The 26,201-nt window shown below is 49.3% G+C and overlaps 5 protein-coding genes across 6 annotated transcripts in view; 3 read left to right on the top strand and 2 right to left on the bottom strand.

Annotated features, from left to right (window-relative positions):
• The first annotated feature begins 1,803 nt into the window (after window positions 1–1,803).
• On the top strand, window positions 1,804–3,239 carry Cebpe (CCAAT enhancer binding protein epsilon). The gene is made up of 2 exons (XM_041634244.1): window positions 1,804–2,313; window positions 2,904–3,239. The coding sequence occupies exons 1-2, from the start codon at window positions 1,804–1,806 to the stop codon at window positions 3,237–3,239; spliced, it is 846 nt and encodes a 281-aa protein (XP_041490178.1).
• Window positions 3,240–12,784: 9,545 nt separating this feature from the next.
• On the bottom strand, window positions 12,785–13,003 carry LOC121434906 (small nuclear ribonucleoprotein G-like). Its single transcript, XM_041633902.1, has one exon. The coding sequence runs from the start codon at window positions 12,974–12,976 to the stop codon at window positions 12,785–12,787; it is 192 nt and encodes a 63-aa protein (XP_041489836.1). The 5' UTR covers window positions 12,977–13,003.
• A 2,163-nt stretch (window positions 13,004–15,166) lies between these two features.
• Lmln2 (leishmanolysin like peptidase 2) lies at window positions 15,167–20,525 on the top strand. Its single transcript, XM_041633901.1, has 14 exons — window positions 15,167–15,521; window positions 15,644–15,737; window positions 15,842–15,893; window positions 16,310–16,453; window positions 16,717–16,842; window positions 17,016–17,100; window positions 17,208–17,353; window positions 17,434–17,605; window positions 17,959–18,028; window positions 18,107–18,203; window positions 18,293–18,544; window positions 18,951–19,180; window positions 19,344–19,523; window positions 20,375–20,525. The coding sequence occupies exons 1-14, from the start codon at window positions 15,167–15,169 to the stop codon at window positions 20,523–20,525; spliced, it is 2,154 nt and encodes a 717-aa protein (XP_041489835.1).
• A 790-nt stretch (window positions 20,526–21,315) lies between these two features.
• On the bottom strand, window positions 21,316–26,043 carry CUNH14orf119 (chromosome unknown C14orf119 homolog). Of its 2 annotated transcripts, none has more exons than XM_041634205.1 (2): window positions 25,911–26,043; window positions 21,316–22,899 (listed from the first exon to the last, which is right to left on the bottom strand). In XM_041634205.1, the coding sequence occupies exon 2, from the start codon at window positions 22,896–22,898 to the stop codon at window positions 22,470–22,472; it is 429 nt and encodes a 142-aa protein (XP_041490139.1). In that variant the 5' UTR covers window position 22,899; window positions 25,911–26,043; the 3' UTR covers window positions 21,316–22,469. The 2 variants fall into 2 exon arrangements, with proteins under 2 accessions (XP_041490139.1, XP_041490137.1); XM_041634203.1 differs by lacking the exon at window positions 25,911–26,043 and adding an exon at window positions 25,443–25,856.
• Window positions 25,784–26,201, top strand: part of Acin1 (apoptotic chromatin condensation inducer 1) — a 45,547-nt gene continuing 45,129 nt past the window's right edge. The window contains 1 exon segment of the mRNA XM_041634202.1: window positions 25,784–26,095. Within this exon segment, the coding sequence (XP_041490136.1) occupies window positions 25,784–26,095 (312 nt within the window).

Raw genomic sequence — 26,201 nt, 5'->3', positions numbered from 1 at the left:
CTGGTTCCTAGGGCTGGAGAGATGGCTCAGTGGTTAAGAGCACTACTTATCTTCCAGAGGACTTGAGTTTGGCTCCAAGCACCTATATTGGGTGCCTCACAACTGTCTGTAATTTCAGCTCCAGGAAATGTAATATCTCTGGCTTCCTTTCTGGTATCTTCTGGGCACCTGGAAGTGTGCACATATTCACACATGCATGCACGCGCATGCACACACACACGCACGCACACACCTACAATTTAAAATAATAAAAATAAAGTTATTAAAAAATTCTGTCCCTCTTCCCAGAGCATCTGCTAGTAATAAAAGTGTCAGGAGGTATTATGACACACCTATCAACTCAACTCTAGGGAGGCTAAAGCAGGAAGATTGACAGTTCAAGGCCAGCCTAGGCAAACAGGGAGCCTCAGTCTAAAAAATTAAAAAGTAACACATTTCTCATTTCTATGTATTCTTTTCTTTCTACTAGCCTTAGAGCCCTGCCTGAAGCTTTAATAAAAGCCCAGCTGCAGCAGATGCCTCTGCCTGCAGGGCACAAGGCAATCCCAAAGGGAAAAGAAAAACCAAGTTTGGGGATCAGTAGACCAGCAAGAGGTGTGGCTGAGCAGTTTCGGGCTTCTCCCATAGACCCAGAAACAGCCCCAGGAGGAGGTGAGGACTCAAGAGAAGACGTCTCAAGCTTACAAGAGGAAGTGGACCCGAGAGACACACACTAGAGGTCAGAAAAGAGTCATGCAGAAGGAAAGATAGCAAGGGGAGCTCCAGTGAGCTCCAGAGCCTGCATACTCCCCAGAGCACAGGAAGTAGGGGGCAGAGCCTCCAGTCAGTGTGGGGTGGGGTCAGCCTGAGTCTCTTTCAGTGAAGGTGAAGCAACTGGAGCCTCCAGCAGATCCTGTCTGTTGGTTCTAGGGCAGCAGCCTGCCTGGGCCTGAGGTACAGGGCTCATGTCTTGACCAGAAACCTCAGCTATGTCCAGGCAGTCTGTGGAAGCCAGGATGAGAAACATGTACACAAGCCCTGTACAAAGTCCTAGCCAAAGCCCTTACTAAAGCAGCACTCTAGAGGCAAAGGCAGGCAGAACTCCGTGAGTTCAAGGCCAGCCTGATCTATGTAGTGAGACCCCATCTCAAAATTAACAAATGAGTGTGTACCTGTGCTCGGACCAGGGGTGACTTGGTCCTGAACCCCTCAAACAATGATGGCCAGGAGAATGCTGTGGGAGGTGGGGCTACACAAGGAACTGACTTACCCCAGGGTAGGTGGAGTTCAGGACTGGGGGGAACAGGGAAGAAGATGTGTCAAGGGAGGAGTTTAGACTAAGCTGGCATTGGAGGACTGCTTTCTCTATTGGCTGTGGCTTGGTGCCTTACTCTACACAGATCTCTTTGGAAGAAGACAGACATTCAGAGGAGCTACCCTGAACAACGGGTTGGAATCCCTTGGGCTCACAGGACAAGAGGGGACATTTTCCCAAACAACAACTTCTGGACTTTGGCTGGGGCCTCTCCAAAGAGCGCCCTAACTGCTAAGCACCCCTCCCTCTGGGGTGTGCCCTGCCCCTCCCTGACTCACACTAAGGAGAGAGGGGAAAAGGGAAGAAAGGAGAAGCACTGACTACAGAAGGAAAAGGAAGCAGTGGAGGAGGAGAAAAGCCACGTAGGAGTGGGTGACAGAAAAGCCCAGAGAGGTCAGACCTAGGGCAACGCTAGGGTCGGGGGAAGATCAAGAGAGGACAGGGTGAGCATCCCAAGAAGTGCCCCAGCACAGAACCCAGGGGCGGGGAGCCAAGGGGGCGGGCCGGCTATGTCCCACGGGACCTACTATGAGTGTGAGTCTCGGGGTGGCCAGCAGCCACTCGAGTTCTCAGGGGGTCGAGCTGGGCCTGGGGAACTGGGGGACATGTGTGAGCATGAGGCCTCCATCGACCTCTCTGCCTACATCGAGTCTGGGGAAGAACAGCTACTTTCTGACCTCTTTGCCATGAAGCCGGCGCCGGAAGCCCGAAGCCTTAAGGGCCCAGGAACCCCTTCGTTCCCTCACTACCTGCCAGCTGACCCTCGGCCATTTGCTTATCCGTCACATACATTTGGCCCAGATAGGAAGGCTTTGGGGCCTGGCATTTACGGTAACCCGGGGAGCTACGACCCCAGGGCTGTGGCCGTGAAGGAGGAGCCTCGTGGGCCAGAGGGCAGCCGAGGCACCAGCCGAGGTGGCTACAATCCCTTGCAGTACCAAGTGGCACACTGTGGGCAGACAGCGGTGCATCTTCCCCCGAGCCTGGCAGCACCTGGCCAGCCCCTACGCGTCCTCAAGGTAAGACCAAGACAGCTCTCCCTCTTTCCACCGCGGGCTGGAGCAAGGCGGTTGGATGAGGGGACTCTGACTTGGGGCTTGCCTAAGAAGTCTGCGTTTGGTGCTCCTCTGTGAAAACTCCCCACCTTAAGGCCTTCTTTCCTCCCTCTTGTGTATTCGCTTCTGCATACTCCACTGTGTCCCGAAGACCTTGTGGGAGCTGCTCTGCCCTGATCTCGGCCTGGACCCGCTTCCCTGCTGTCGGTCCACTCCACCCCTTGTCTTGTTTCTCCACTGTCTGCTTCTGGAAGAGGAAATGCTGCTGATTGTAGAATTGTAGAACAGGAGACTTACAACAGACAAACCGGAGGAAAGTGTCCTCAGAGAATATGAGAGCAGGAAAGAAAGCTTTGAGCTCCGATCAGGACCATGTGCATCTGGGTTGTCGTCTTTCACAGGGTCAGGGCGATGTCTGGGAGATGGCGGAGCTGCCTGGGAGCCTGTATTCCTTGGAAGCCCCAAGTATGCGCTTGCTACTAGGATTCCTACTCGGCCTCTTCTCTGCCTCTTGGTGGACACTCACTTCTCTGTCCCTCTGACTTACCCTCCAGGCCCCTGTGGCTGCTGCTGCCCCTCCCTGCAGCCCTCTTCTCAAGGCGCCCTCCCCAGCTGGGCCCTCACACAAGGGCAAGAAGGCAGTGAACAAAGACAGCCTCGAGTACCGATTGCGACGGGAACGCAACAACATAGCAGTGCGCAAGAGCCGGGACAAGGCCAAGAGGCGCATTATGGAGACGCAGCAGAAGGTGCTGGAGTACATGGCTGAAAATGAACGTCTGCGAAGCCGTGTGGAGCAGCTCACCCAGGAGCTAGACACCCTTCGGAACCTCTTCCGCCAGATCCCTGAGGCTGCCAGCCTTATCAAGGGCGTGGGGGGCTGCAGCTGAGCCTGCCTGGCAGACTGTGGACACCAAACCCTGCCGACCCCCTCCCTCCTAGGTCCCCAGAGTCCTCAATAGGCCAAGCCTAAAACAGGGATCATGGACAATGGCAGCCAGTAGCTGGGAAGGTTGGGACCTTAATGATTCTGAGGCTGAATAAACTACACTGTGGCTTGATGCTGGAGCTGTTCACTGGTCTGTGGCCTGGGCATACATGTGGCTAGGTCCACATATTCTTGTCCCTATGTCCAAATGCTGCCCACATCTCTCTGTCACACCCTCCAGCCAAGCTGCAGGCCTGTCATTTCACCTCCGTGTCCTTCCACCTGCTTGGGCCTTTGTGCATGCTCAGTACCACCACCGTGCATGCCAGGGCCTGGAGCAGCCTCTGCACGCTGTCTTTAAAGAATTCTGGGGTTCGGGTGATCCCAGCACTACACAGCTCCAGTGCTGAGCCCTCTGACCCTAGGCATGCTCCCTTACTTTAAGGCCTGGAGTTCTTTTCCCATGTGACTTCCTGACGGCTCTGCCATACTCATGGTCCCTTAGCTCTTGACCCAGCACTCCGTCTCTTTTGTCTTGTTCCACAGCCCGGCTCCTCTCTTTCTCTCATCCCCTAGGGCACTGATTCCCTAACACAGGGAGAAATCAGTTAATATGTGAAACCCCCACATTTCAGGGGTTTTCTTCCCCACAGAACTGCAGCCCAGGAAGCAAAACTGTACAATAATTGAGTCTCAGTTTGCATCTCTGACTGATTGGTATCTGATCCTGGACCAATTCCCTCTCCTCCCAGTGCCTCAGTTTCCTCATCTGCACAGGAGGAATCTCAGTACCTTCCCATTTGCTATTTTCACAGGAAAATGGGCTTTGACATGTGGTGAGCGTGACTCTTTGTTCTGGCTCCATTTTTGCTAGAAACAAAAAGACGTCAGACCTCCTCTAAACTTCTCTTTTTGCAGGTGAGGAGCCTGGGGCCTCAGAGCAAGGAGAAGACCTCCTAGAATCACAGAACTACGTAGAGTCAGAATCAAAAATAGCTCTGTGAAATCACAGATCTCAAGAGGTTCTAGGAGAGACCTCAAGAGATCATCTGTGCAAGCTTTGCCCTCAGACAAGCCAGATAGTGTGAGCCACATCTTGTAGATAAAAGCAAGGAGGGCCAAAAGGGATAAGAGCTCACTCAGTCCTTCACCACCTCAACGCGATGCTTGTCTTTCCTCTCACATCCTCCCCTCAGGGACAAACAGCACGCAGATGTGGCACATGAGAGAATTCTGAGGGCTGGGGATGGGACGGAGGTGGCAGAGTGCTTGTCTAATATCCACAGAACCCTCAGTTCTGCCATGAGCCCCGCAAAAGAGTAGCAGTGAATTGTCCCACCGTGCTGGAGACTAGACGGGATGAGAGCTGAGGCAGGGGGATGGGCATGGCATACATAGATCACAGATCTGATTTCCTTTCCACATCAGACCTCAGTGGTCCAAGCTATCAGACATCTCAGATATCAGTGTGCCCCAGGCTAATCTTGGCCCAAACTCTTCCCACTTCTGTCTCAGTACCCTCTCTTCTCCCTGTGCCCTCAGGTCCTCAGCCACGCTCTGTTTAGGGAGGGCAGGCTTGAACCTTTGGGTGGAAGGTCTGATGGATGCTGCTTGGGTAAGGGGTGAAGGTGGCCGTCTCTATGAAACCTGGGAAATCTTCTTACCTTGCCTTCACCCCCTGGGATGTGTAACAGGGGGCTGCACCAAATGAAGCTGATGGCCCAGTCTCCCGATTCCCTCCACTTGACTTAGGACCACCCCACCCTCTCCTGGACTCCTTTTGAAGGCATTAGTTGCTTTGTCTAAGTGTCTTTCCCATGGCTCTGAGCTGTGTCTCCTTCCAGCCCCTCAGTGACCTGTCACTCCTAAGAGTGTCTTTTTAATTGGCAATGAAGCTGAAGAAGCTGTCTCCCCAGTGAGATCCCGATGAGATGTGAAGAGGAATCAAACACAGCCCACTCCTTTTTCTGACCGACTCTGTCTCGCCGCTTGCAGGCGGCTCTTGAGCCGATGTTAGCTGGCTTCGATCAAAGTCAATTATTCAACAGATACTGCCAAGCTTCTTTGCCGAGGACTAGGCTGCAGGACTAGGAAGGAAAAGGTAATAGACAAGCCTGCCTCCTGTCTCCACGGCCCTTCCACCCACCCCTCTGCTCTCTGTCCCTTCATGGGCTGTTCTGCTCTCAGGAGGCTGCCTGGAGGTGAGGGGGCAGTGGGGCGTAGGAAAGAGAAGGCTAAAGGAACAGAGACAGAGCCTCTCTTCTGGCCTCTCTCTTAGCATTCCCCTGTCCTTAGGGCCCTAAGGTGGCAACGGCTCCCCTGCTATTGAACCCTGGTACCTGCCATTCCTGTGGTTTTCCAAGACTCTCCTTGGAGACCATTATAAAGTACTTTTATTCTCATTATCCCATTCGAATGTGCCTGTGGGGAAAATCAAATTAACAGGTACTGTCTCGGCTAGGAAAGTTAAAGGCCTCTTGGAGGAAGTGACATTTAAGTTGAAACCTAAAAACTTTCAAGGAGGTTGATGGTCGCAGGGAAGAGAGATGAAGGGTAGGCGATAAGTACAGCTGGGCGCTCTGAAAATACCCCCTCCACAGCAAGGAATAGCTGTGGTCCCTCTGCCTTGACTGCTACCTGTGCTGGGAGTCTAGCTGGCTTCATCTTTGACCTGAGAGTGACCTCTCAGGGCTGTCCAAGGACTAGCAGGAGGAATGGAGGGAGGGGCACTTGGCCAACCCCTGCCAGAGTTTGGAAAGACTTCAGGACCAAAGGCTGAGAACCCGTGAAAACCAGCACATTAAGCCCCCCAGCCTCACTCCCACCCCCACTCCCACTCCCACCACCAACCCCATGTCCATTCCGGGCCACTTTTCCTTCTTTGAGCAGAACCTGAACTGAGACTCGATCTCAGGCTATGGGGAAGCCGGTGAGAAGGAAGGTTGTGGGGAGATACTGATACCACGAGGGAGGAAGCTGCCCAAGGTGAGTCTGCCAAGGTCAGGCAGCAGCGCTTGTGAAAGCGGCCCCCTTCAGCGCACACCTCCCAACCCCCAGAGATTGCCTCACCCCAGCCCCCAGGGCCCCCAGCCCAGTGTTGCAAGATCCCCGTTGGGGTTGTGGTGGAAAGGGGCCTCTTCACCTCCACCCCCTGCCCTGCTCCAAGCCTGTGAGAAGACGCTAGTGTAGAGGAATGAGACAGCGGGGCCGAGGACCTGTGTCCTCCCCTTGGACAGTCACTAGTCTCCAGCCAGCCAACCCCTCCTCCAAACTCAAAGTGTTCTAACCTACACAGTATGCCCTAGCCTGACCTCAGAAACCCAATGGCAGGTGAGAAATTCTCTCCATGGGGAAAGAAGGTGGGTGTATTTGAACGACAGCAGCAACTTGACTTTATTAAAATGACCAACAGCAGTGACTTATGGAGCAGGGGAAGGATCCTCTGTCCTGGCAAGGGAAGGCCCTGCTTGCAGGGGAAGACCCACCTGCAGAGCTGTGACTTCTCACTTGTCCTAAAAAGAAGCCAGGTTATGATGCAGGCAGAGGCAAGCCATATATAGCATGGCTCCACCCCAGTGCCCTTAAAGCTAAGCTTCATCCAAAGGCTCAAATTCAAAATCCCCATCATTCCCCCCAACACCTAATGGCTTGGTCACCCCGGCCAGGCCATCCAAACACTGCTGCAATCGGGACGGTTTGCAAAACTTCAGCTAGCTCCCCTTTTGTTACCATCTGAGGTTAGGACTGTACTTGGGAGATAAGCTCGGCCCCACCCACCTGTCCCACAGACTGCTGGTCTTCTGCAACTGGGAAGGTTTGCAAAACCCCTGCTAGCTCACATCTGAGGCTAGCTAGGGCTGCACTCCAAGATAAAGGCTAGCTCCACCCACCCACCCTGCCTTCAAACCTCCAAAGTATCATGGCCCCCAAGAGACAGTGCTCCAAGGAGCCCACTCAGGGTCTGGAAACCTTCGCAGGCTAGCACTGAGCGCTCCTATCTGAACCTTGGAGTTCCACCGCCAGCCTCGCTTTCTGGTTTTGTGTTTGTTTCTTGAGTCTCTTAGGCTGAAGCCCAGACTAGCCTAGAATGCAAAGCAATCCTCCTGCCTCAGCCTCCTGAGTGCTGAGATTTCAGGCATATTCCGACACACTCAACTTTTTTCCTATCTTTGTCCTCACCACATGGAACACTTACTCTTGGCCAGGCACTTTTCTTCCATTAGGAGCTACAGGCTAAATGAGGTTCGTCTTTGCTCTTGTAAAGTTTACAGTTAATAAGGGTGGCAGACAAGCATGTTATCATAAATAGAGATTTCTAGATTGGGACCATTGCTGTGTGGTTAAAATAGAAGTGATTTGTGATCATTTTTGTTCGTTGCGAGATGGGGGTCTCACTGCGGTAGTCCAGCCTGGATATGGACTCTTTTTTATTTGTTTGTTTGGTTGGTTGGTTGTTAGGTTGTTTTTTTTTTTGTTTCTGAGAGTTTTTCTCTGTGTAGCCCTGGATGTCCTGGAACTCACTCGGTAGATCAGACTAGCCTTGAACTCAAAGATTCACCTGCCTCTGTCTCAAAGGTGTGTGCCACCACCACCCGGCTGGACTTGAACTCTTAATCCTCCTACTTCCGTCTGGCAGGTCCTGGGATTGCAGGTATATACTACCACACCTGGTGCCAGTGGCAGGTTTCAATTAAGGCACGTGCTTTAAATGTAAGGACTAGGAAAGGCATGTTTGAGAGAATAACATAGAAACAGATTTCAAGAGGTAAGTCTGGCAAAAAGCAGGGTTTCCCACATAGAGATAGTTGTTCCTAAGCAAGTCATTATCATTCACGTCACAGTCTGTGGTTGGAGTGGGACAGGATAGATTGGGAGGGAGAGGAGTGCCCGGAATTAGGCCCAGCATGGCTGCAGCTGGAGTTCCCAAGCTCCCTCGGGTGGGATCCAGAGCATAATGGAAAGACTGCCCTTCCAGAGGAAGAGAAACCCGCCTCTCTCTCTCTCTCTCAGAAAGGGAAAAATAAAAATAAGGAGCAGGTAAGAGAGCTCAGTAGATGGAGGCACATACTGCCAAACCTGGCACGAGCTTGATGCCCAGAACCTGGCAGGAAAGGGAAAGAACGGCTCCTGTTTGCACATGGCACAAATGGCTAGACACACACACACAGACAGACACACATACAGACACACACATACAGACACACACATACAGACATACACACACAGACACACATATACACACACACACATACAGACACACACACAGAGACACACACATACAGACACACACATACAGACACACCTACACACAGACATAGACACACACAGACACACATATACACACACACACACAGACACACACAGACACACACATACAGACACACACATACAGACACACCTACACACAGACATAGACACACACAGACATACACACATACACACACAAACACACACACATACAGACACACACACAGACACACATATACACACACACAGACACACACACACAGACACACACATACAGACACACCTACACACAGACATAGACACACACAGACATACACACATACACACACAAACACACACACAGAGACACACACATACAGACACACATACACACACAGACATACACACACAGACACACATATACACACACATACACACACAGACATACACACACAGACACACATATACACACACACAGACACACACAGACACACACATACAGACACACACACAGACACACACACATACAGACATACAGACACACAGACACACACACAGACACACACACAGACACACACACACAGACACACAGACAGACACACACATACAGACATATATACACACACACTACTTTTTAAATTTTATTTTTAGATTTATTTATTGTATTTTATATAAACAAGTGTTTGCTTGCATATATATGTGTGTACCACATGCATTCCTGATGACCAAAGAGGTCAGAAGAGGGTATCAGCTCCCCAGGAACTGGAGTTCTGGATGGTTGTGAGCTATCATGTGGGTGCCGGGAATTCAACCCAGGTCCTCTGCAAGAGCAGCCAACTCTCTGACCTCCAAAATAAATGGGTTTTGTTTGCTTGTTTTTAACATGTAGCAAAGAATTTAAAACACATAGGGTTGAGTTGGGCATGGAGACACATACCTTTAAGCCTCGTGAGGCAGAGGCAAGAGGATCTCTATGAGTTTGAGGCCAGTCTGGTCTACTTAGCAAGTTCAAGGCCAGGGATTATACATAGTGAGACCCTGTCTCAAAACACCAAAACTAGTGATAATTTTTAAAAATAGCTTTGGCTGGGCATGGTGAAGCAAACTTGCAATCCTAGCACTCAGTTAGCTAAGAAGGGACAATAGTAAGTTTGAGGCCAGTCTGTCAGCAAAGCAAGACCCCCATCTTAAAATAATGAAAAGACTCGTAGTAGACAGAGGATGTTACTATCATGGAGTTTTTATTTTTCATTGTGAAAAAAAAAAAAAGAAGAAGCCCCTAAAAGTGGCTGAGCTGCAGGAGAGGCTTCGGCATGAAGGAAGGTACAAAATTCCAGTTGCAGCCAGGCAGTAGTATGCTGCCTTTAAACCAGCACCCAGGAAGCCTGGTCTACAGAGTGAGTTCCAGGACAGCCAGGAATGTTACACAGAGAAACCCTGTCTCCAAAATACAAAACAAAAACCCAACAAACAACAACAAATCCCAGTTGCTAAGGGGAGGAGGAGAGAGCTGGTGGCTGAGATTTCTGGTTTGGGAGCACACAGTTGGTGCTGGTGATGAGCGTTTTTAGAGCAGCAATGGTCTGTCTTCTGGAATGATTTCCTCTGGTCCTTGGCTGCTCAGATACAAGCACAGGCAAACGCTGGATCCGTCTAAGGTTGGTGCTCAGCCAGGGAGGTTGGGTGGAAAGGATAGACAGGGAAGAGGAGTTGAAGAGGTTCAGGAAAGAACTTCATCAGAGAGTCTACACCCTAAGGCAGAGAAGGGGAGACTAAAGAAAAGAAGGGTCACCGTTTCCCAGCCAGCTTGTCCAACAGCTGCAGTGAGCCAACCTAGCAACGAACCCTAAGGAAAAGAGATCATATCAGAGAGGGGTGTTTGATTCTGTTATTTCGTAGATGTTTCAGTTTCTAGCGATGATAAGGCTCTGGGCACAGCCTGGGACTATCTCACTTGAGTGGAACGGAGGACAAGAATGTTAGAGGTGGAGGGGCAAAGGAGCTGACAGAGTGCCTGCTGGACAGAGCACCACCCGGTGTCGCCACCACAGCGGCAATGCCACCACCAGTGTTGACTGTGCTCCCCCGTATTTTCTCCATTATCCTTCAACCTCTTATCACCCCTGTCCTATCCACCTTCCCTCTGGTCACCACCTTTTCTCCTCTGTCTCTCCTGTCTCTCCTTCCATCCTAACGTAACCTCTGCTTCTCTGGGTGAATTTGAGAAGCCATACTGTGTAGTTGGTGTGATGAGGAGTCTAGGGTTGGAATCCTACACAATTATTTGATTGCCTAATTTTGTTGTGCCCAGATTGTAAAATTGAGATAATGGCAATAATACCTAATCCTCCTAAGGTTTCTGGAAGACTCACAGGGGTATACAATGTTTGGAACAATGTCAGGACGCGAAATGTGCTTGCTGTGACAATGGCTGTTAGCATAACTCCTCACCTCCTTCTCCTGCCTCATCCTCATCTTCTCACCTCCACCAGCCCTCCATAGTTACTTCACACGCATTCAAAGAGATGAGTAAGACTATTTCTCTCTGAAGTCTGGTAGAAAAGCACAGGCTCACAAAAGTCAAGATGGAGCTGGGGCAATGAAGAGGTTTCAGTAGCTAAGAGCGTTTGCGCCCCTTGCAAGGGGACCTGAGTTCATTCTCCACACTCACAATCACCTGCAACTCCAGTTCCAGGGGACACCTGCACAGGGCGGTAAAACACTTATACACATAAAAAAGATAAAGCTTAAAAAGGAAGACTAACTCGGGAGGCAGATGTAGGCGGATCTCTGTGAGTTCGAGGCCAGCCTAGTCTACAGAGCTAGTTCCAGGACAGCTAGGGCTACACAGAGAGACCCTGTCTCAAAAAAACAAACAAACAAAAAACCAAGAAAGAAAGGAAGAAAGAAAGGAAGGAAGGAAGGAAGACTAAATATGTAAAAAAAATAGAATTGGGCATAGTAATGCATTTTAAAAGTGATTGCAGCACTGAATTTCAAAGAAAAGAGTTGGGAGAATCCTGAGTTCAAGTGATAGCTTCTCAAAAAAAAAAAAAAAAAAAAGGCCAAGCAGTGGTGGCACACTCATTTAATCCCAGCACTTGGGAGGCAGAGGCTACAGATCTTTGTGAGTTCAAGGCCAGCCTGATCTACAAAGTGAGTTCCAGGACAGTTAGGACTATTACACAGAGAAGCCCTGTCTGAGAAAAACAAACAAATAAACAAACAAAAACCTGTTTTTAAAGATGAGAAATAATTGTTGTTGGAAGACAATGAATGTTCTCACCAGGTGGTGGTGGCGCATGCCTTTAATCCCAGCACTTGGGAGGTAGAGGCAGGTAGATTCTGTGGGTTCGAGGCCAGCCTGGTCTACAGAGCTAGTTCCAGGACAGGCTCTAAAACGACAGTGAAACCCTGTCTTGGGGGAGGGAGGATGAATGTTCTCTTCTCTGGGGAATAAAGAAAACCCCAGTGGGTGGACAGCTTGGATCTGGAGCAAAGCCTGGGCAAGGAATTTTTCTTCCAGGCGTTTCCATGCAGGGTTGACAGTATGCCCTAGTTCACTGTCTTCTACAGTAGGCTCTGTCTGATCTGAGGGGTGTCACATAAACTACTTATAGGCACGCAGTGTGCAGGAAAAATAAGGTGTCCCTGTGTTTCTTCTGCTGGGTTGGAGCAAGTTCCACCCTCCACTCCCACAGCCTTTGTGACAGTAAGGACAGCCCCTACTCCAGCAGGGTAAGGTCTCTCCCAGCACGGCCACAAGGGGGCAGCAAAGAACAGGAGTGGCTGTGGAGAACCGCCAGAAGTGGGCCAGGCCTGCTGAAGCCATCACACAAATACTACTCAGTGGGAGCTTTTTGGTTTGTTTGGTTTTGTTGCTGTCGTTTTTCAGATGAAAGGTCTTCAGACAGCTGGAGAAATCTGTATTTGTCTTAGACAAAGAAAAAGAGTCCCTTCAAGCCTGTACAGCTAATAATAATAATCTTTTAAATTCTAAATTCTCTGATTTCAGCGTGTGTGTGTGTGTGTGTGTGTGTGTGTGTGTGATTTTTTTTCTTCTGGTGAAAATGAAAACAGGACCTTGCCCTAGACCGTATAATATAAATTCTTTTTTAGAATTTATTTCTTCTTTTTTCTGAGTATCACAAAAGTTTATTTAGCAAAAAGTTTTTTGTTTTTGTTTTTGTTTTTAATGAAAATGTACATGACCCAATTCTACACCCAAGTCAAACAGTCCTTCGGGGAAGTATGTGGACTCCTCTGCTGAACAGCCATTGTTTAGGCTCTTTCCAAGGCTTCTAACATGATGCTGTTTCCTCGTATGCCCACCATGCCGATGTCATTCTGTTGCCCACTAGTTGCCATCTCCACACACTCATCAATGACAAGATTCATAAAGGGATCAAAGCCCCGAAGTATTCCTTGTACACGTCTGCCACCATTTAACTTCAATGATAACTTCTTGTCCATAAATTTCTTCAGTTCGGGAGGATGGGCCTTTGCTCATGGCCGCTCTTCAGCGGGCTCTACACGACAGAAAGGAGCGGGCAGCCTTACAGATGCACGCGCGGCAGGCCGGGCGCTGATGTCTGACCTAGAATTTATTTCTTTACATTCTGACTGCAGCCTTCCCCTCCTAACATATATTCTTTTCTTGCTCAAGAGTGCCATTGGAGGCCAGAATCCCTGGTTAGCCCTGGAGCTGCAGATGGTTGTGAAGCACCTGATATGGGAGCTGGGAATCAGGAATTCTGCTATCAGATGTTTACATCACAGTTCGTAGCAGTGGCAAAATTACAGTTATGAAGTAGCAACAAAATCATTTTATGGTTGAGGGTCACCACAACTTGAGGAACTGTATTAAAGCCCCCCCCCCAAAAAAAGGGTCCCAGCATTAGGAAGGGTGAGAGCCACTGTCTGAACTGCTGGGCTGTCTCGTGCCCTGGGCACTGTTAGCGCTTTACAGCTCCTCGCTTACCCCCTGTAGCGATCCTTTAAGTATATTCATCCTTAAAATGGGTGCGCTAGAGCACTTGGTCAAAAGGACATTAACAGGCCTGGCGGAGGTGGCGCACGCCTTTAATCCCAGCACTCGGGAGGCAGAGACAGGTGGATCTCTGTGAGTTCGAGACCAGCCTGGTCTACAGAGCTAGTTCCAGGACAGGCTCCAAAGCCACAGAGAAACCCTGTCTCAAAAAAAAAAAAAAAAAAAAAAAAAAGAGGACATTAACAGGGCTGGGCAGTGGTGGCAGGAGAATCTCCGAGTTCAAGGCCAGCCTGGTCTACAAAGAGTTCCAGGAGGACAACCAAGACTACACAGAGAAACCCTGCCCGTATTCGTTTTCCCAGGGAATCCAGAAGTTCCCTTTATACTCTGGTCCTGAGCAGGTTGTGACGGTGCACACCTTTGGTCCCAGTACTCTGGTATTCAGGAGGCAGAAGCAGGAAGATCTCTGTGAGTTCCAGGCTAGCCTGGTTTGCATAGAGAGTTTCAGGCTAGCCAAGGCTACACAGTGAGATCTTGCTCCCCCGCCCCCCCCCAAAAAATAAAAATAAAAATAAGAATAGACTCTAATCCTTCCCTGTCATTAATTAGATACTCTGCTTTAACATATGTGACTATATCCCTTGCCTTCAAAGTGAATTAGTGGAGCAGACAAGAAGGTACTTGGTTGTAATCTCTGCACTTGGGAAGCAGAGGCAAAAGGGTCACAAGTTCAAGGCCTGAACTACATAACAGAGAAAAGTAGCTAAAATAATAGAGTTAGGCACTCATAAGACCTGGCAGGAAGTAGGCTTCTTCTTGGAGTTTCTGCGAGCAGGAAGAGCCTGTGCCTGTACTTAGAGAAAAGCTGGTCTTGTCAGGGGTACAAGGAAGGTCAAGGAGCTCCTGTAAATGCTCCCTCGCACCTCTGGGTGTGGAATTTGGGCTAGAGATGTTAAAAAGACTTCCCAGAGTAACTACAGGAAAGGTGGGGGTTAGCCCACGGGGAGGAAGGGTGGCCAACCAGGGGAAGCAGTTCAGAAAGGCACAGTGGGAGCCGAGGAAACAAAGGGCTCCAATAGTTCCCACAGAATATCTTTGAACTTCTATTACGCCCACCTTGACAATTATTTTTCCCCTCCTGTCAGTGAGTGAGAGGGTTCTGGGAAGCCTCTCAGGCCTAGCTCACAGCCTCCCAGAGGAGGAGGTACTGGTTGGTTTGTTTGCTGTGTACCAGCTGGCAGTACTACACAGGTGCAGAACATTCCTGAAAGTCTCACAGCCTAGTGAGAGGCTGGCCCAGTAAAGGGCAAGACCTGTTTGCTCACCTCCAAGGAGATGTCAGGCATCCATGAAAAACAACAAAAACAAAAACGACTGCCCCCTGGCATCCCTCATCCATCGCCTCCACTTTTTCGCTGTGGTCTTGGGGGGAGACTTCAAGACTTCCCACTGAGAAAGTGGGGTAGGCCCTCTCCGGGAAAGTAAACTGAAGGCTCGGAGTCACACTTCCCCAGCTCTCCACCTCTGGCACCCTAAAGGAGACAGCCCTAGTCCTTGTGGTCCATATCCTACCTCCTAGTAGGAAAGGAGACTTAGTTAACAACTTCCAGCTCCTCAGAGAGCAAGCGAGAACGGTTCCGGGTGTGTGGAGAGAGAATACAGAGAGAAGGGAAATGCGAGACCTGGCCACAGTGGACAGGACCCAGGGCTGGCTGTGGAGACACAAAGTGAAGATGCAGCTGCTAATCCTCGTTGGGGTAGCCACAAGCAGATGTCTGCATGACGAGACCCAAAAGACTGTGCGCCTTCTCAGGCCCCAATTCTCCCAAATGCCCATACACTCCCGCTCCTCAATCCCTCCTCTCCCTGACTCCCATGATCCTCAACCCCTTAGAATCCAGACCTACTATACAAGAGATCCCGTATCCAATGAAGCTTGGGCTCCTGATGCGGATGAAATGAGAGGGGCATCTCGAGCCTTGACTGCACTGAGAGAGACCACTCGAAGAATTCAGAGTATCCTTGCAGGTAAGTGAGGAGCCAGGAATGATCATGGGAGGCTGAGGGGCAGAGAGGTCCAAGACAAAGAGTCCATCACAGAAAAGGAATTGAACTCAGATGATGAGATGAAAATGTCCTCTTGTCTCAAGTCATCCCAGTACAAGGACCTCTGCTTCTGAGTCGGGACCCCACACAATACTGCCATGCCATCTGGGGAGACCCAGACACTCCAAACTACCACAGGTGAGCTTGTCACTGTGAATGTCTTCTTCAAAGACATCTAGAAAATGCCTCCAGCTCATTTCTACACTTTTTTTTTTTTTTTTTTTTTTTTTTTTTTTGGACAGGTGTAGCCTCTTGAACTCAGGATACCAAGGAGAGAGTTGCCTCGGGGCAAAGGTGAGAGCAAGTCACCAGTCTTAGGGATCTGAAGGTCTCTAACCTACTTAGACTTCCCTAATACCTCAGCACATGAAAGGAACTGATCTCAGATATGTGAACTTGTCCTCTTGTTCTCTTCATAATAACGTACATTCCTTAGTTTCTTTCCGCCAACTCTCCTCAGCTACGTTAAAGCAGAGCTCTGGTGGCTAGGGGCACAACTCTGGGTTTGTTTGGGTTTTTTTTTTTTTAACTCAATTTGAGCCCAGGTCTTGCACATGCTATTAGGTGCTCTGAGCTATACACACTCAGCTAGCAATCAGTTCCAATTGGCTACCTCAATTGGTACTGAGACAGCCCACATTATCTCCTTCCTCCTAGCTTCCAGTTTCCATCCATCTGCTACGTTTATACGAGATTTCATTCCCTGACAGATACCTGATGCCCACCTGCGTGGTTATTCCGTGTGGCCAGAGCATGGTCTGCCCCAGCTAATCCAACCAGACGGCCCCGGAGTCCAAAACACTGATTTTCTCCTGTATGTGCGGGTCGCCCACACTTCCAAGTGTCACAAAGAGGTGAGGTTCCAAGCCCACCCCTTTTCCCTCTCTTAATCTGAAGTTTTGTAAGGAGAGGTATGGAAATAGAAGCAGCTTTATTGAGTTGTGCTTTTGGGGGGCAGTTTGGGGTACGCTGACAAAGCTAGAATTTGGGACTAAGGACCTTCCACAAGGGTACCACCCCACCAGCACTCTCCAGAGGCCCTGCTCCATTTTCAGAAAGGCTCCATCCAGTTGTACTGCCTCCCTCTCCTTTCTGTGCTACCTTCTCTTGTTTGCAGCCCTCTGTCATAGCTTATGCCGCCTGCTGCCAGCTGGACTCAGAAGACAGGCCCCTCGCTGGTACCATTGTCTACTGTGCCCAACATCTCACCAGCCCCAGCCTCAGCCATAGTGACATTGTCATGGTGACTACTGCATGATGGACTGGGGGGTGGGGCCGGGGTGGCAGTCTCCCAGGAAGAACCTACTGAAGGTGGTGCCTTAGGCTCTACAGAGAGCTGGTTATGCAGAGGGCCTAGAGTCCTGCTACAGAGACAGCCCCCCCACACACACACACACTGCAACCGCTTGTTCTTAGGGTACGCTACATGAGCTGCTTCACGCACTGGGTTTTTCTGGAGAGCTCTTCAAGAAATGGCGGGATTGTCCCTCAGAAGTCGGTGGTAAGCGGGAGGAACGAGGGAGTGGGCTTCCTGTAATGTCAACCAGGGGGAGTTCACCACCTTTCGATTCTACGTCACCCTTCTAAGTTTTCCTTTTTCGAAGCCAGCCAGAGAGAACTGTTCTCCAAGGAAACAAGTGACAAGGCGAGATGAGTGGGGACAACTGATTCTCAGCACCCCAGCTGTTAGCCACAGCCTAGCCAAGCACTTGGGTGTCCCGGGGGCTTTGCTGGGTGCTCCTTTGGAAGAAGAGGTGAGAATAACACCCTGGGATGATGAGAGAAACAAGGAATAGCCAAATAGCAACCAACTAATTGCTGCCTTACCCAACAGGGCTCTCTGTCTTCACACTGGGAGTCCAGGTTATTCCAGGGCTCTGTGATGACGGCTACCTTCGAAGGTGCCCAGCGCAGTCGACTTGACCCAGTAACGCTCGCTGCCTTTGAAGATTCAGGCTGGTATCAAGTCAACTACAGCACTGCAGAGCAGCTATTGTGGGGTCAGGGTAAGAGGCAAGAGATCTGCCGGGCAACACTTCCAACCCAAGTCAGCTTTGGGGCAGGATCCAGTCTGAAGCTATTCGCTACTAAGGTGTAATTCAAACTGTAAGCAGTGCTGGTGCTGAGAGATGGGGTTTTATCCCCCCCCCCACAAGACAGGGTCTGGCTGAGTAGTTCTGGTCGTCCTGGAACTCACTCTGTAGACCAGGCTGGCCTTGAACTAACAGAGATCCTCCTGACTCTTACTCCCAAGTGCTAGGATCAAAGCCGTATGTCACTGTGGCCAGTCTGAGGTTTCATCTTCGCATGTCTTTTCTTTTTTTTTTTTTTTTTTTTTCTTTTCTTATCGCACAAGCAGGCTCTGGTGTAGGATTTGGCCTGGTGAGCACATGCAGCAATGGGTCCTCAGACTTCTTCTGCACCCGCAGGTGTGTGTTGAGTGGGCAGGGGACTGTACAGCTGTCAGTGATCCCAGCATCATCTCTCTAACTATCGATCCCACACAGTGGGCTGGGCTGCCACTACCTGCACCTGGACAAGGGAAGCTGCTCCTCAGACCCAACGCTAGAAGGCTGCCGCATGTTCAAACCCTTAGCCAGTGGGGTGAGTGGACTACAGAACAGAGGAAGCAGGCCCAGGAAGAGTCGACCTCTACGGCCTTACACCAGTCTGCCATTTTCCCTACACTTCAGAGTGAGTGCTGGAAGGTGGAGAATGGACTCCTTGCAGGAGCAGAGAACCCCCACGGGGAGATCTACCATCCCTACAGCCGATGCTTCCTTGCCAACCTCACCTCCCAAGTGCTCTCCAAAGACAAGGGCAGCCAGCTCTCGGTGACTCCCACAGGCCGTTGCTATCTTCATCAATGCACACACAAGGGAACATACAAAGTACAAGTGGAGGGATCACCATGGATACCCTGCCTTCCGGGAAGGGCTATTCAGGTGAGAATTTTTTTTCTTTCTTCCTTCCTTTTCTTCATTTTTGGTTTTGTTCCGTCCTGGAACTCCCTCTGTAGACCAGGCTGGCCCAGAACTAGCCACATAGCCCAGGCAATCCTCTTAGCAATCATCCTGTCTTAGCCTCCCATACACTGGGATTACAGACATGAACCACCAAGCCTAATATTGTTTTTGGAAATCTTGAATTTTTATATTATATGTATTTACTTAGCAGTGCTGGGGATCAAATCTGGGGCATTGCAATCTCTGGGTTGTATCTTCAGCCTCTGGTCCACCTATCTTTCTCCCCCTAATTATCTCCCTAGCCCACGACTGGGCCAGCTTCCCTAGAAGGTGACCCTAAACAAGTACCTGAGGCTGTAGCTTACACCCTACCATCCCCTTGCAGATACCTGGATACTATGGTCTTCTCTACTGTCCCCAAGGCCGGCTATGCTTGAGTAACGAAGGTACCAGTGCCATCACTTCTTCACCAAGGAGTTTTTCAACCCCAAACCTGCTATTCCAGCTGTCTTTAGGGCTAACTGGGACCCCAGGCTACACTCTGGGGAAAGAACAGAGAGAAGAGCTGGCTGAGGTGGTTCTGCAGGCTCTGGTGACAAGAGGTGGCACTAGCAGGTAAAGGGGACAATTCTACCTGTTTGGACAATGGGCCATAGAGAATGCGTGGGTCCTTTCTTCCGTACTCTCCTCTGCACTCTGCTCTCCTCCCTCTGAAACTACACTTTAGATGTTCTTCTACACACACCTCCTCCATCAGGTGATCTCACTGTCTGTTCAGGTGCTATTTTCACAGCCCAGCCATCACCTCGAGTCTGGTGTTCACTGTGAGTATGTGGAAGCCTCCAGGCTGCCAAGGGCCTTCCGTTGCTACACTGTACAGGACCCTGACTCTGACTCTTCAGGAGAAACCCCTCCAAGTACACTATGAAGAAGCCATCTTTACCACAGAATACAGCAAGTAAGATCGTGCCCCTGCTCTCAGATATTTGAAACGTTTGTTTGGGGGTTGTGTTTTTAAGATTTCCTTATTTGTATGTATCTGCATGTGTAACCTTATGCCAGAAGAGAGCCTCAGATCCCACTACAGATGGTTGTGAGCTCATGTGGTTGCTGGGAATTGAACTCAGGGCCTTGGGAAGAACAGTGCTCTTAACCATTGAGCCATCTCTCCAGCCCCCTGAATTCACATTTGTTAGGTATGCATTTATGCATAACTTTTTCTAGACAAGGCTATGTTTATCAGTAAAGATGCCCAACATCACCTTGCACCCATCAAACATAATAGGACTCAATCCCTAGAACTTAGGAATTTCAATTACCTTGTTTTGTTTTTTGTCGGGGCAGGGGAGGGTGAGACAAGGTTTCACTGTATAGCCCTGGCTGGTCTAGAACTTACTTTGTAGACCAGGGTAGCCTTGAACTTACAGATTCATCTGCTTCTGCTTCCCCAGTTGTAGGATTTTGTTTTTGTTTTTAAAGACAAGATCTCATTTAGGATCAGGCTGGCCTCAAACTTACTGAGGATCTTGAACTTCTGATCCTCCTGCCTCAGGAGTACTGGGTCATATGGTAAACACGGGCCATCACAGATCTCTTCAGCAGTGTCTTCCCATAAGCTTGTCATTACCATTAGGGTCTCCTTTCTGTACTTGATGCTGTTGGAGACTTGGACCTTGGTTTCATACCCATGTTTTGGGTTCAACATCAGCTTTTACTGGGTTCTTTGCCCTAGTGCTTGATCCAAACAGGTGTCCATTCCATAATGCCTGAACACCCCTACAGGACAAACAGTGCCTTTCCTGTTCCTAGGCTGTTGACTTCCTCGGACCATAACCTCTCTGTGACTGACCAACTTCTACCCACGGGATTCTGCCTACTGTTGCTAATTCTGGTGGGTGCATTGGGAACTATGGCTTATCAGAAACGAGCTACACGCCAAGTGGGACCATCTACCACCTAATCATCATGAGAGATACATGTGCAGGTGTGATGCCAGCCAGCAAAATGGCTCAATGGGTAAAGTCACTTACCTGAGTTTGATTCTTAAGGAGCCACAAAGTGGCAAGAGAAGACCAACTCCTACAAGTTGTCCTGACTTCTGCGTGCACATTGTATGTAGCTCATGAGTACCCATATACAGACATATATGAACACATCCAGAACTGCTTAACTTTAGTACCTATTTATGTATGAGTGTTCTATCTGTATGTATGCCTGCGTATTAGAAGAGGGCATCAGATCCCATTACAGATGGCTGTGAGCCACCATGTGGCTTCTGGGAATTGAACTCAGGACCTCTGGAAGAGCAGCCAGTGTAGCCAATGCTCATAACTGCTGAGCCATCTCTCCAGCCCCCTCTACTGCTTTTTTTTTTTTTTTCCGAGACAGGGTTTCTCCGTAGCTTTTTGGTTCCTGTCTTGGAACTAGCTCTTCTAGACCAGGCTGGCCTCGAACTCACAGAGATCCACCTGCCTCTGCCTCCCGAGGGCTGGGATTAAAGGCGTGCGCCACCACCGCCTGCCTGGCTTCTACTGTTTTTTTGTTTTGTTTCGTTCTTCAAGACAGGGTTTCTCTGTGTAGACCCTGGTGTCCTGGAACTTACTCTGTAGAACAGGCTGGTCTTGAACTCAGGAGATCGACCTGTCTCTGCCTCCTGAGTGCTGGGATTAAGGCCCTCACACACACACTTAAAAATAAATGAAGATCTATTTATTGTAAATCCTGTTCTACTTTCCTCAGAATGCCTCTTTGCCAGGATATCAACTCTTCAATAGTCTTGCCATATATAAAATGTGGAGTCTTATGGTAAAGAACTCTCCTTTATTTTGATACTCCCCCACAAATCAACAGTTTAATTTGTGAAGCATCAGTTATTTTCAGACTGTTGTGGACCAATGGCAGAGCAGGAACGTTTGCCACCAGCCCTAAGTGCATCACACACGCTTTAGAAAAGGTTGCTGCTATTCGATGTTTCTCTAACATTCATTGCTCTTTGGAGTTAAACAATGCACAGGATCAAGTAATTATTTTCCTCTCTTGATTTTCCTTAATTTATTAAATCATCACTGGAAAATCCAATAGTTGGGACATCACATTTTATACTAGAGTTGTGTGAATGTGGTAAAACCAGCTATCTGGGCCAGCAGTAGGCCTGAGTTATAAAATACAGGTTCATTTACTTATAGTAACAAAAGTCACTAAATTCTTGAATTTATACATCTCCTGCTAAAGCAGGTACGTGCCATAACCAGATTTGTCTAAATGGATGACATTTACAGAGTCCAGGTGGCATCACTAAGTTAAAAACAGTGCCGGCACTCATCATGAAGTTCACACGATTTTCTTCCCCCAGGGGCAGGGTCTCTTTGTAGCACTGGCTGTCCTGGAACTTGATATGTAGGCTAGGCTGCCTCTGCCTCCTGGTGCTGGAGAAAAGGGCACACCACTACCCCAGCAGTCAGGCACATCTCTAAGTGACATACTCCTGGTGCTGGAGGAAAGGGCACACCACTACCCCAGCAGTCAGGCACATCTCTAAGTGACATACTCCTGGTGCTGGAGGAAAGGGCACACCACTACCCCAGCAGTCAGGCACATCTCTAAGTGACATACTCCTGGTGCTGGAGGAAAGGGTACACTACTGCCCCAGCAGTCAGGCACATCTCTAAGTGACATACTCCTGGTGCTGGAGGAAAGGGCACACTACTGCCCCAGCGTCAGGCACATCTCTAAGTGACATACTCCTGGTGCTGGAGGAAAGGGCACACCACTACCCCAGCAGTCAAGGCACACCACTGCCCAGCAGTCAGGCACATCTCTACGTGACATACTTGCACTCAGTTGTCACTACAGTCATGGTCTTTGGCTTGATCAGACATAGTTATCTTCTTGATCTGATTGGCTATCAGTCTTTACCGGCAGTGGCAGCTACTTCTTGGTAAAACTTTGCCACAAAATCTGGCTCACTGACCTCCAGCTGTCTGACAAATTCATTGCGCTCCTGATCAGCCCAACCTCGAAACCACTGATCCCAAAGCCGTAGCTGACACTCAAAGATACACGGTGGCCGGTTTGCCCCAGATACACTAAGCTGCTCCAGACCATCCAGCAGAGGCTGCAGCTTTCCAGGCACTGCCTTAGCTACCAGGTCTTGTAGAAAACGTTCCCGCTGGTGACCCGACCAACTGGCAAACCAGTGAAGAATACACTTCATCTCCTGGGAAGTGATGTAAGACATTGGAGGAGGGGACGAGCCAGCAATGTCATCTGGCACTGAAGGTAATACAGAAGGGAAAGATGGTTGCATTGACGAAGATGACGATTCCAGTGGCATCCTGAAACAAACACACCTGTTAATACAGTCTATGGCAGAGAGCAATCCAAACATAACCTCCTAGGCAGCAAACCCTAGTGCACCCAATTGATAGCCACCCATTCAATCTAGAGGAAAAAAACAGGACACTTCTTTCTTTCTAGAGAAAAACAACAGGACACTTCTTTCTTTCTTTCTTTTTTTTTTTTTTTTTTTTTTTTTGAGACAGGGCTTCTCTGTAGCTTTGGAGTCTGTCCTGCTCTTGTAGACCAGGCTGATCTCGAATTCACCAAACCCACCTGCCTCTGCCTCCCGAGTGCAGGAATCAAAGGCAAGCACCACCACCGCCTGGCTTATTTCGTTAACATTTATTTGATGCTGAAGTTCTTCACGTGCTGGAAGTTTTTGTTAGCATTAGTTTCTCCTGAGATGGTTTTGTTCTTTGTAGCCCATCCTCCAGTTGGGGAACAGTTCCTTTTCAAAAGTGAAGATCCTTTTGACGTGACGTGGGTTAATCTGACCGTATTTTGGGTGCACCGCTCTGGATATTGTCAATGACCATAGAATCTACTTCAAAGCTTGTAGTTCTGCATTGTCAAGCATGTGTAGCAAAACTTCAGCACTTTTGGGGACCACCAATCACAAATCTAGCCCTACTCTTACCAACTCTACTGAAATACTGCCAAAAGGACAGATTCCTTAAAGGGACATCTTTCAGGTACTTGGTAGCTCTTTAGGTACATAAGGCCTTGATGGCTTGGGCAATTTCACATGTTTTAATGTGAACACAGACACCTAACCTCTTGGTCTGAATAATTTGGAGGTAGAGGTTTCTGGGTCAAGAGTAGAGTAATCATTGTTACAGGTTACCTCAAGCAATCTTAGAAAAAAAATCTTGCTCCCTGCCTCAGCCTTCCATGCCTTGGTGTTAAAGATTACAGGCATGTCAACACATCCACCCACAGCCTCTCTCCCCACATCCCTTCTAATTTTCGGGTAGCCTAGGCTGAACACATAGCTAAGGATGGCCTTGAACGGTGACAGCCCACCACACCATTCCCAGGGTGCTAGGAATAGAAGCCAGGGCTCCTGGCATGCTAAGAGAGCACTCTACCAGTTGGATCTCCAGCCACCACTACAAATCTTAAAACAACCAACTGAGGGGTTGGGGAGATGACTGCTCAGCATTTAAACGCACTTCCTGTCCTTTCAGAGCACTGCCTCCAGCGTCTGCGGGACACACATACACCCACAGACACAGACACTCAGCGTCTGCGGGACACGCATACACCCACAGACACAGACACTCAGCGTCTGCGGGACATGCATACACCCACAGACAGACACAGATACTCAGTGTCTGCGGGACACGCATACACCCACAGACAGACACAGATACTCAGCGTCTGCGGGACACACAGACAGACACAGACACTCAGTTAAAAATAATAAAAGCAAGCTGGTCAGTGGTGAGGCAAGCCTTAATCCCAGAACTTGGAAGGCACAAGCAGGCAGATCGGATCTCTGAGTTCCAGGCCAGCCTGGTCTACAGAGTGACTTCCAGGTCAGCCAAGGCAACACAGAGAAACTCTATTCTGAAAACCAAACCAAACAAACAAACAAAAATACTTGTTCTATCTCTCCTACTTCTGTTTCAGGTTAGGTTCACATTTATCCACTCTAAAATCAAAGTGTATAGTTTTATAAACTTTGGTACAAGCAACTGCTCCCAGACTGTTCTGTAGTTATCAACAGTGTGGGGCCATCCGTAGGCCAAAAGCCTCCTATGCAATATGTACACAGCCTCTGAATTTTGACAGAATTGTTTTTATTTTCTATGACGTCCTTAATAAATTCTGTACAGCACCAATAAATTCAGTGTAGGATGAGTAAAGGCCTTGCCTCAAGGAAGGTAATAGCTGATAAATCAGAAGTTACACTTGCAAGGTTCTGAAAAAGGTCCCTTTGGTTTCTTGACTTAGGCAGCCAAGGAAGGGAGATACTGGTGCACATGCATCTCTGAGCCGTTTTCCTTACTGGTTTATACCTATATGTGCTCATGCATCAAGTGTCAGCCAACTTCATCCAAAATGTTTAAGTCCTACAGTTTGTATCTCTAACTACGAAAACCTTCAACCCTCTATGACCTAAATTATTACTTCTGATCCTTCTGCTTCAAGTTGGATGATTTGTATCGACAAAGAAAGGAATCCCTAAAGATCAGTTCAAGTCCCGGTTCAGGGTGACTGCCATTTTCAAAGAGATCCTAAGGGATAAGTTCTTTCTAAAACTTCTCTTTTTCGGGGAAAGGGAATTTTTCCAGGGTCTTGCCACATGGCCTCAACGGTAAACTTAAATTCAATGTCATTAATACGTTTACTGCCTGGGAAGCTACTTTTTCCCACGTTTGGAAGCCGCAAGCCCCCAAGTATTCCTCAGACCGAGTGGCGAGGATGTCGAGGATGCGGGACCACAGGAGTTTCGCCACGGGAGCAGGAGGGTTCCCCAAAAGGAAACCTGCAGACAGACATCAAATCTTATCTGGACAAGGAGGGACTTCTTTACCTGTTAGTTACCTCCCCTTTCCTCTCAAAGGGCGCCCAGAGATCACTAGAGTCTTTCAGCTCCAACTCCCGCAGTCTCTTCCATGTTTCCTGAAAACCCTAAGCTGAGCCAGCCCAGTAACCCACGTACTTCCGGTCTCAAACCAGCCCCAAACACCCAAGTGCCCCAGCGCCTCATCCCCAGGTCCGAAGATAGCCGAATATCTCCGATTATGGTTAAACCCGATTCGAGGGCTTCCGAATAGATTCGATCAAAGCCTCGGCAAGACGAAAACAAACGAGCCTGAACGCAAAAAGGGAGGGGGCGGCGGCTAAACAAACAGAAAGAGCCGATTGGTACCGATGTGGAAACGGAAACGACCGAACAGTTCCGGAGGAACCCGGGGAATTCTGAGCAGTAATAGAGGGGTAGACTATGGCAGTGGGCGGAGCCAATTCGGTACGTTCGAAGGGCGTTAGCGGAAATTACCGAAGATGCCCGAAGCCGTCGGGACGGACCCGAGTACCTCACGCAAGATGGCGGAGCTGGAGGAGGTGACTCTGGACGGGAAGCCTCTTCAGGCTCTGCGGGTGACCGACCTGAAGGCCGCACTGGAGCAGCGAGGCCTAGCCAAGAGCGGGCAGAAGAGTGCCCTGGTCAAGCGGCTCAAAGGGGTGAGAAGTCAGCGTTGCCGAGGTGTCGGAGGGGAGCAGACCCGGTAGAGACGAGTCTCCGCCGCGGCGCAGGCGCAGTGTCCGGGCTCGGCGCGAGCTCTCTCAG

Source organism: Microtus oregoni, unplaced genomic scaffold (genome assembly GCF_018167655.1).
Source record: "Microtus oregoni isolate MIOR12 unplaced genomic scaffold, Mior012 000045F_ref0000178, whole genome shotgun sequence".
Taxonomy (NCBI): domain Eukaryota; kingdom Metazoa; phylum Chordata; class Mammalia; order Rodentia; family Cricetidae; genus Microtus; species Microtus oregoni.
Note: the sequence above shows the minus strand (reverse complement) of the source record. Positions and strands in the feature narration are given on the sequence as shown.

What these genes read in the sequence shown, in the direction of transcription:
- Cebpe (XM_041634244.1), top strand. Translation starts at nt 1,804, where the DNA reads ATGTCCCACGGGACCTACTATGAGTGTGAGTCTCGGGGTGGCCAGCAG. An exon ending in AGCCCCTACGCGTCCTCAAG is followed by an intron (nt 2,314 to 2,903) that starts GTAAGACCAAGA and finishes CTTACCCTCCAG; the next exon opens with GCCCCTGTGGCTGCTGCTGC.
- LOC121434906 (XM_041633902.1), bottom strand. Translation starts at nt 12,976, where the DNA reads ATGGACAAGAAGTTATCATTGAAGTTAAATGGTGGCAGACGTGTACAA.
- Lmln2 (XM_041633901.1), top strand. Translation starts at nt 15,167, where the DNA reads ATGCGAGACCTGGCCACAGTGGACAGGACCCAGGGCTGGCTGTGGAGA. An exon ending in GACACTCCAAACTACCACAG is followed by an intron (nt 15,738 to 15,841) that starts GTGAGCTTGTCA and finishes TTTTTTGGACAG; the next exon opens with GTGTAGCCTCTTGAACTCAG. An exon ending in TTGTCCCTCAGAAGTCGGTG is followed by an intron (nt 17,101 to 17,207) that starts GTAAGCGGGAGG and finishes TTTCGAAGCCAG; the next exon opens with CCAGAGAGAACTGTTCTCCA.
- CUNH14orf119 (XM_041634205.1), bottom strand. Translation starts at nt 22,898, where the DNA reads ATGCCACTGGAATCGTCATCTTCGTCAATGCAACCATCTTTCCCTTCT.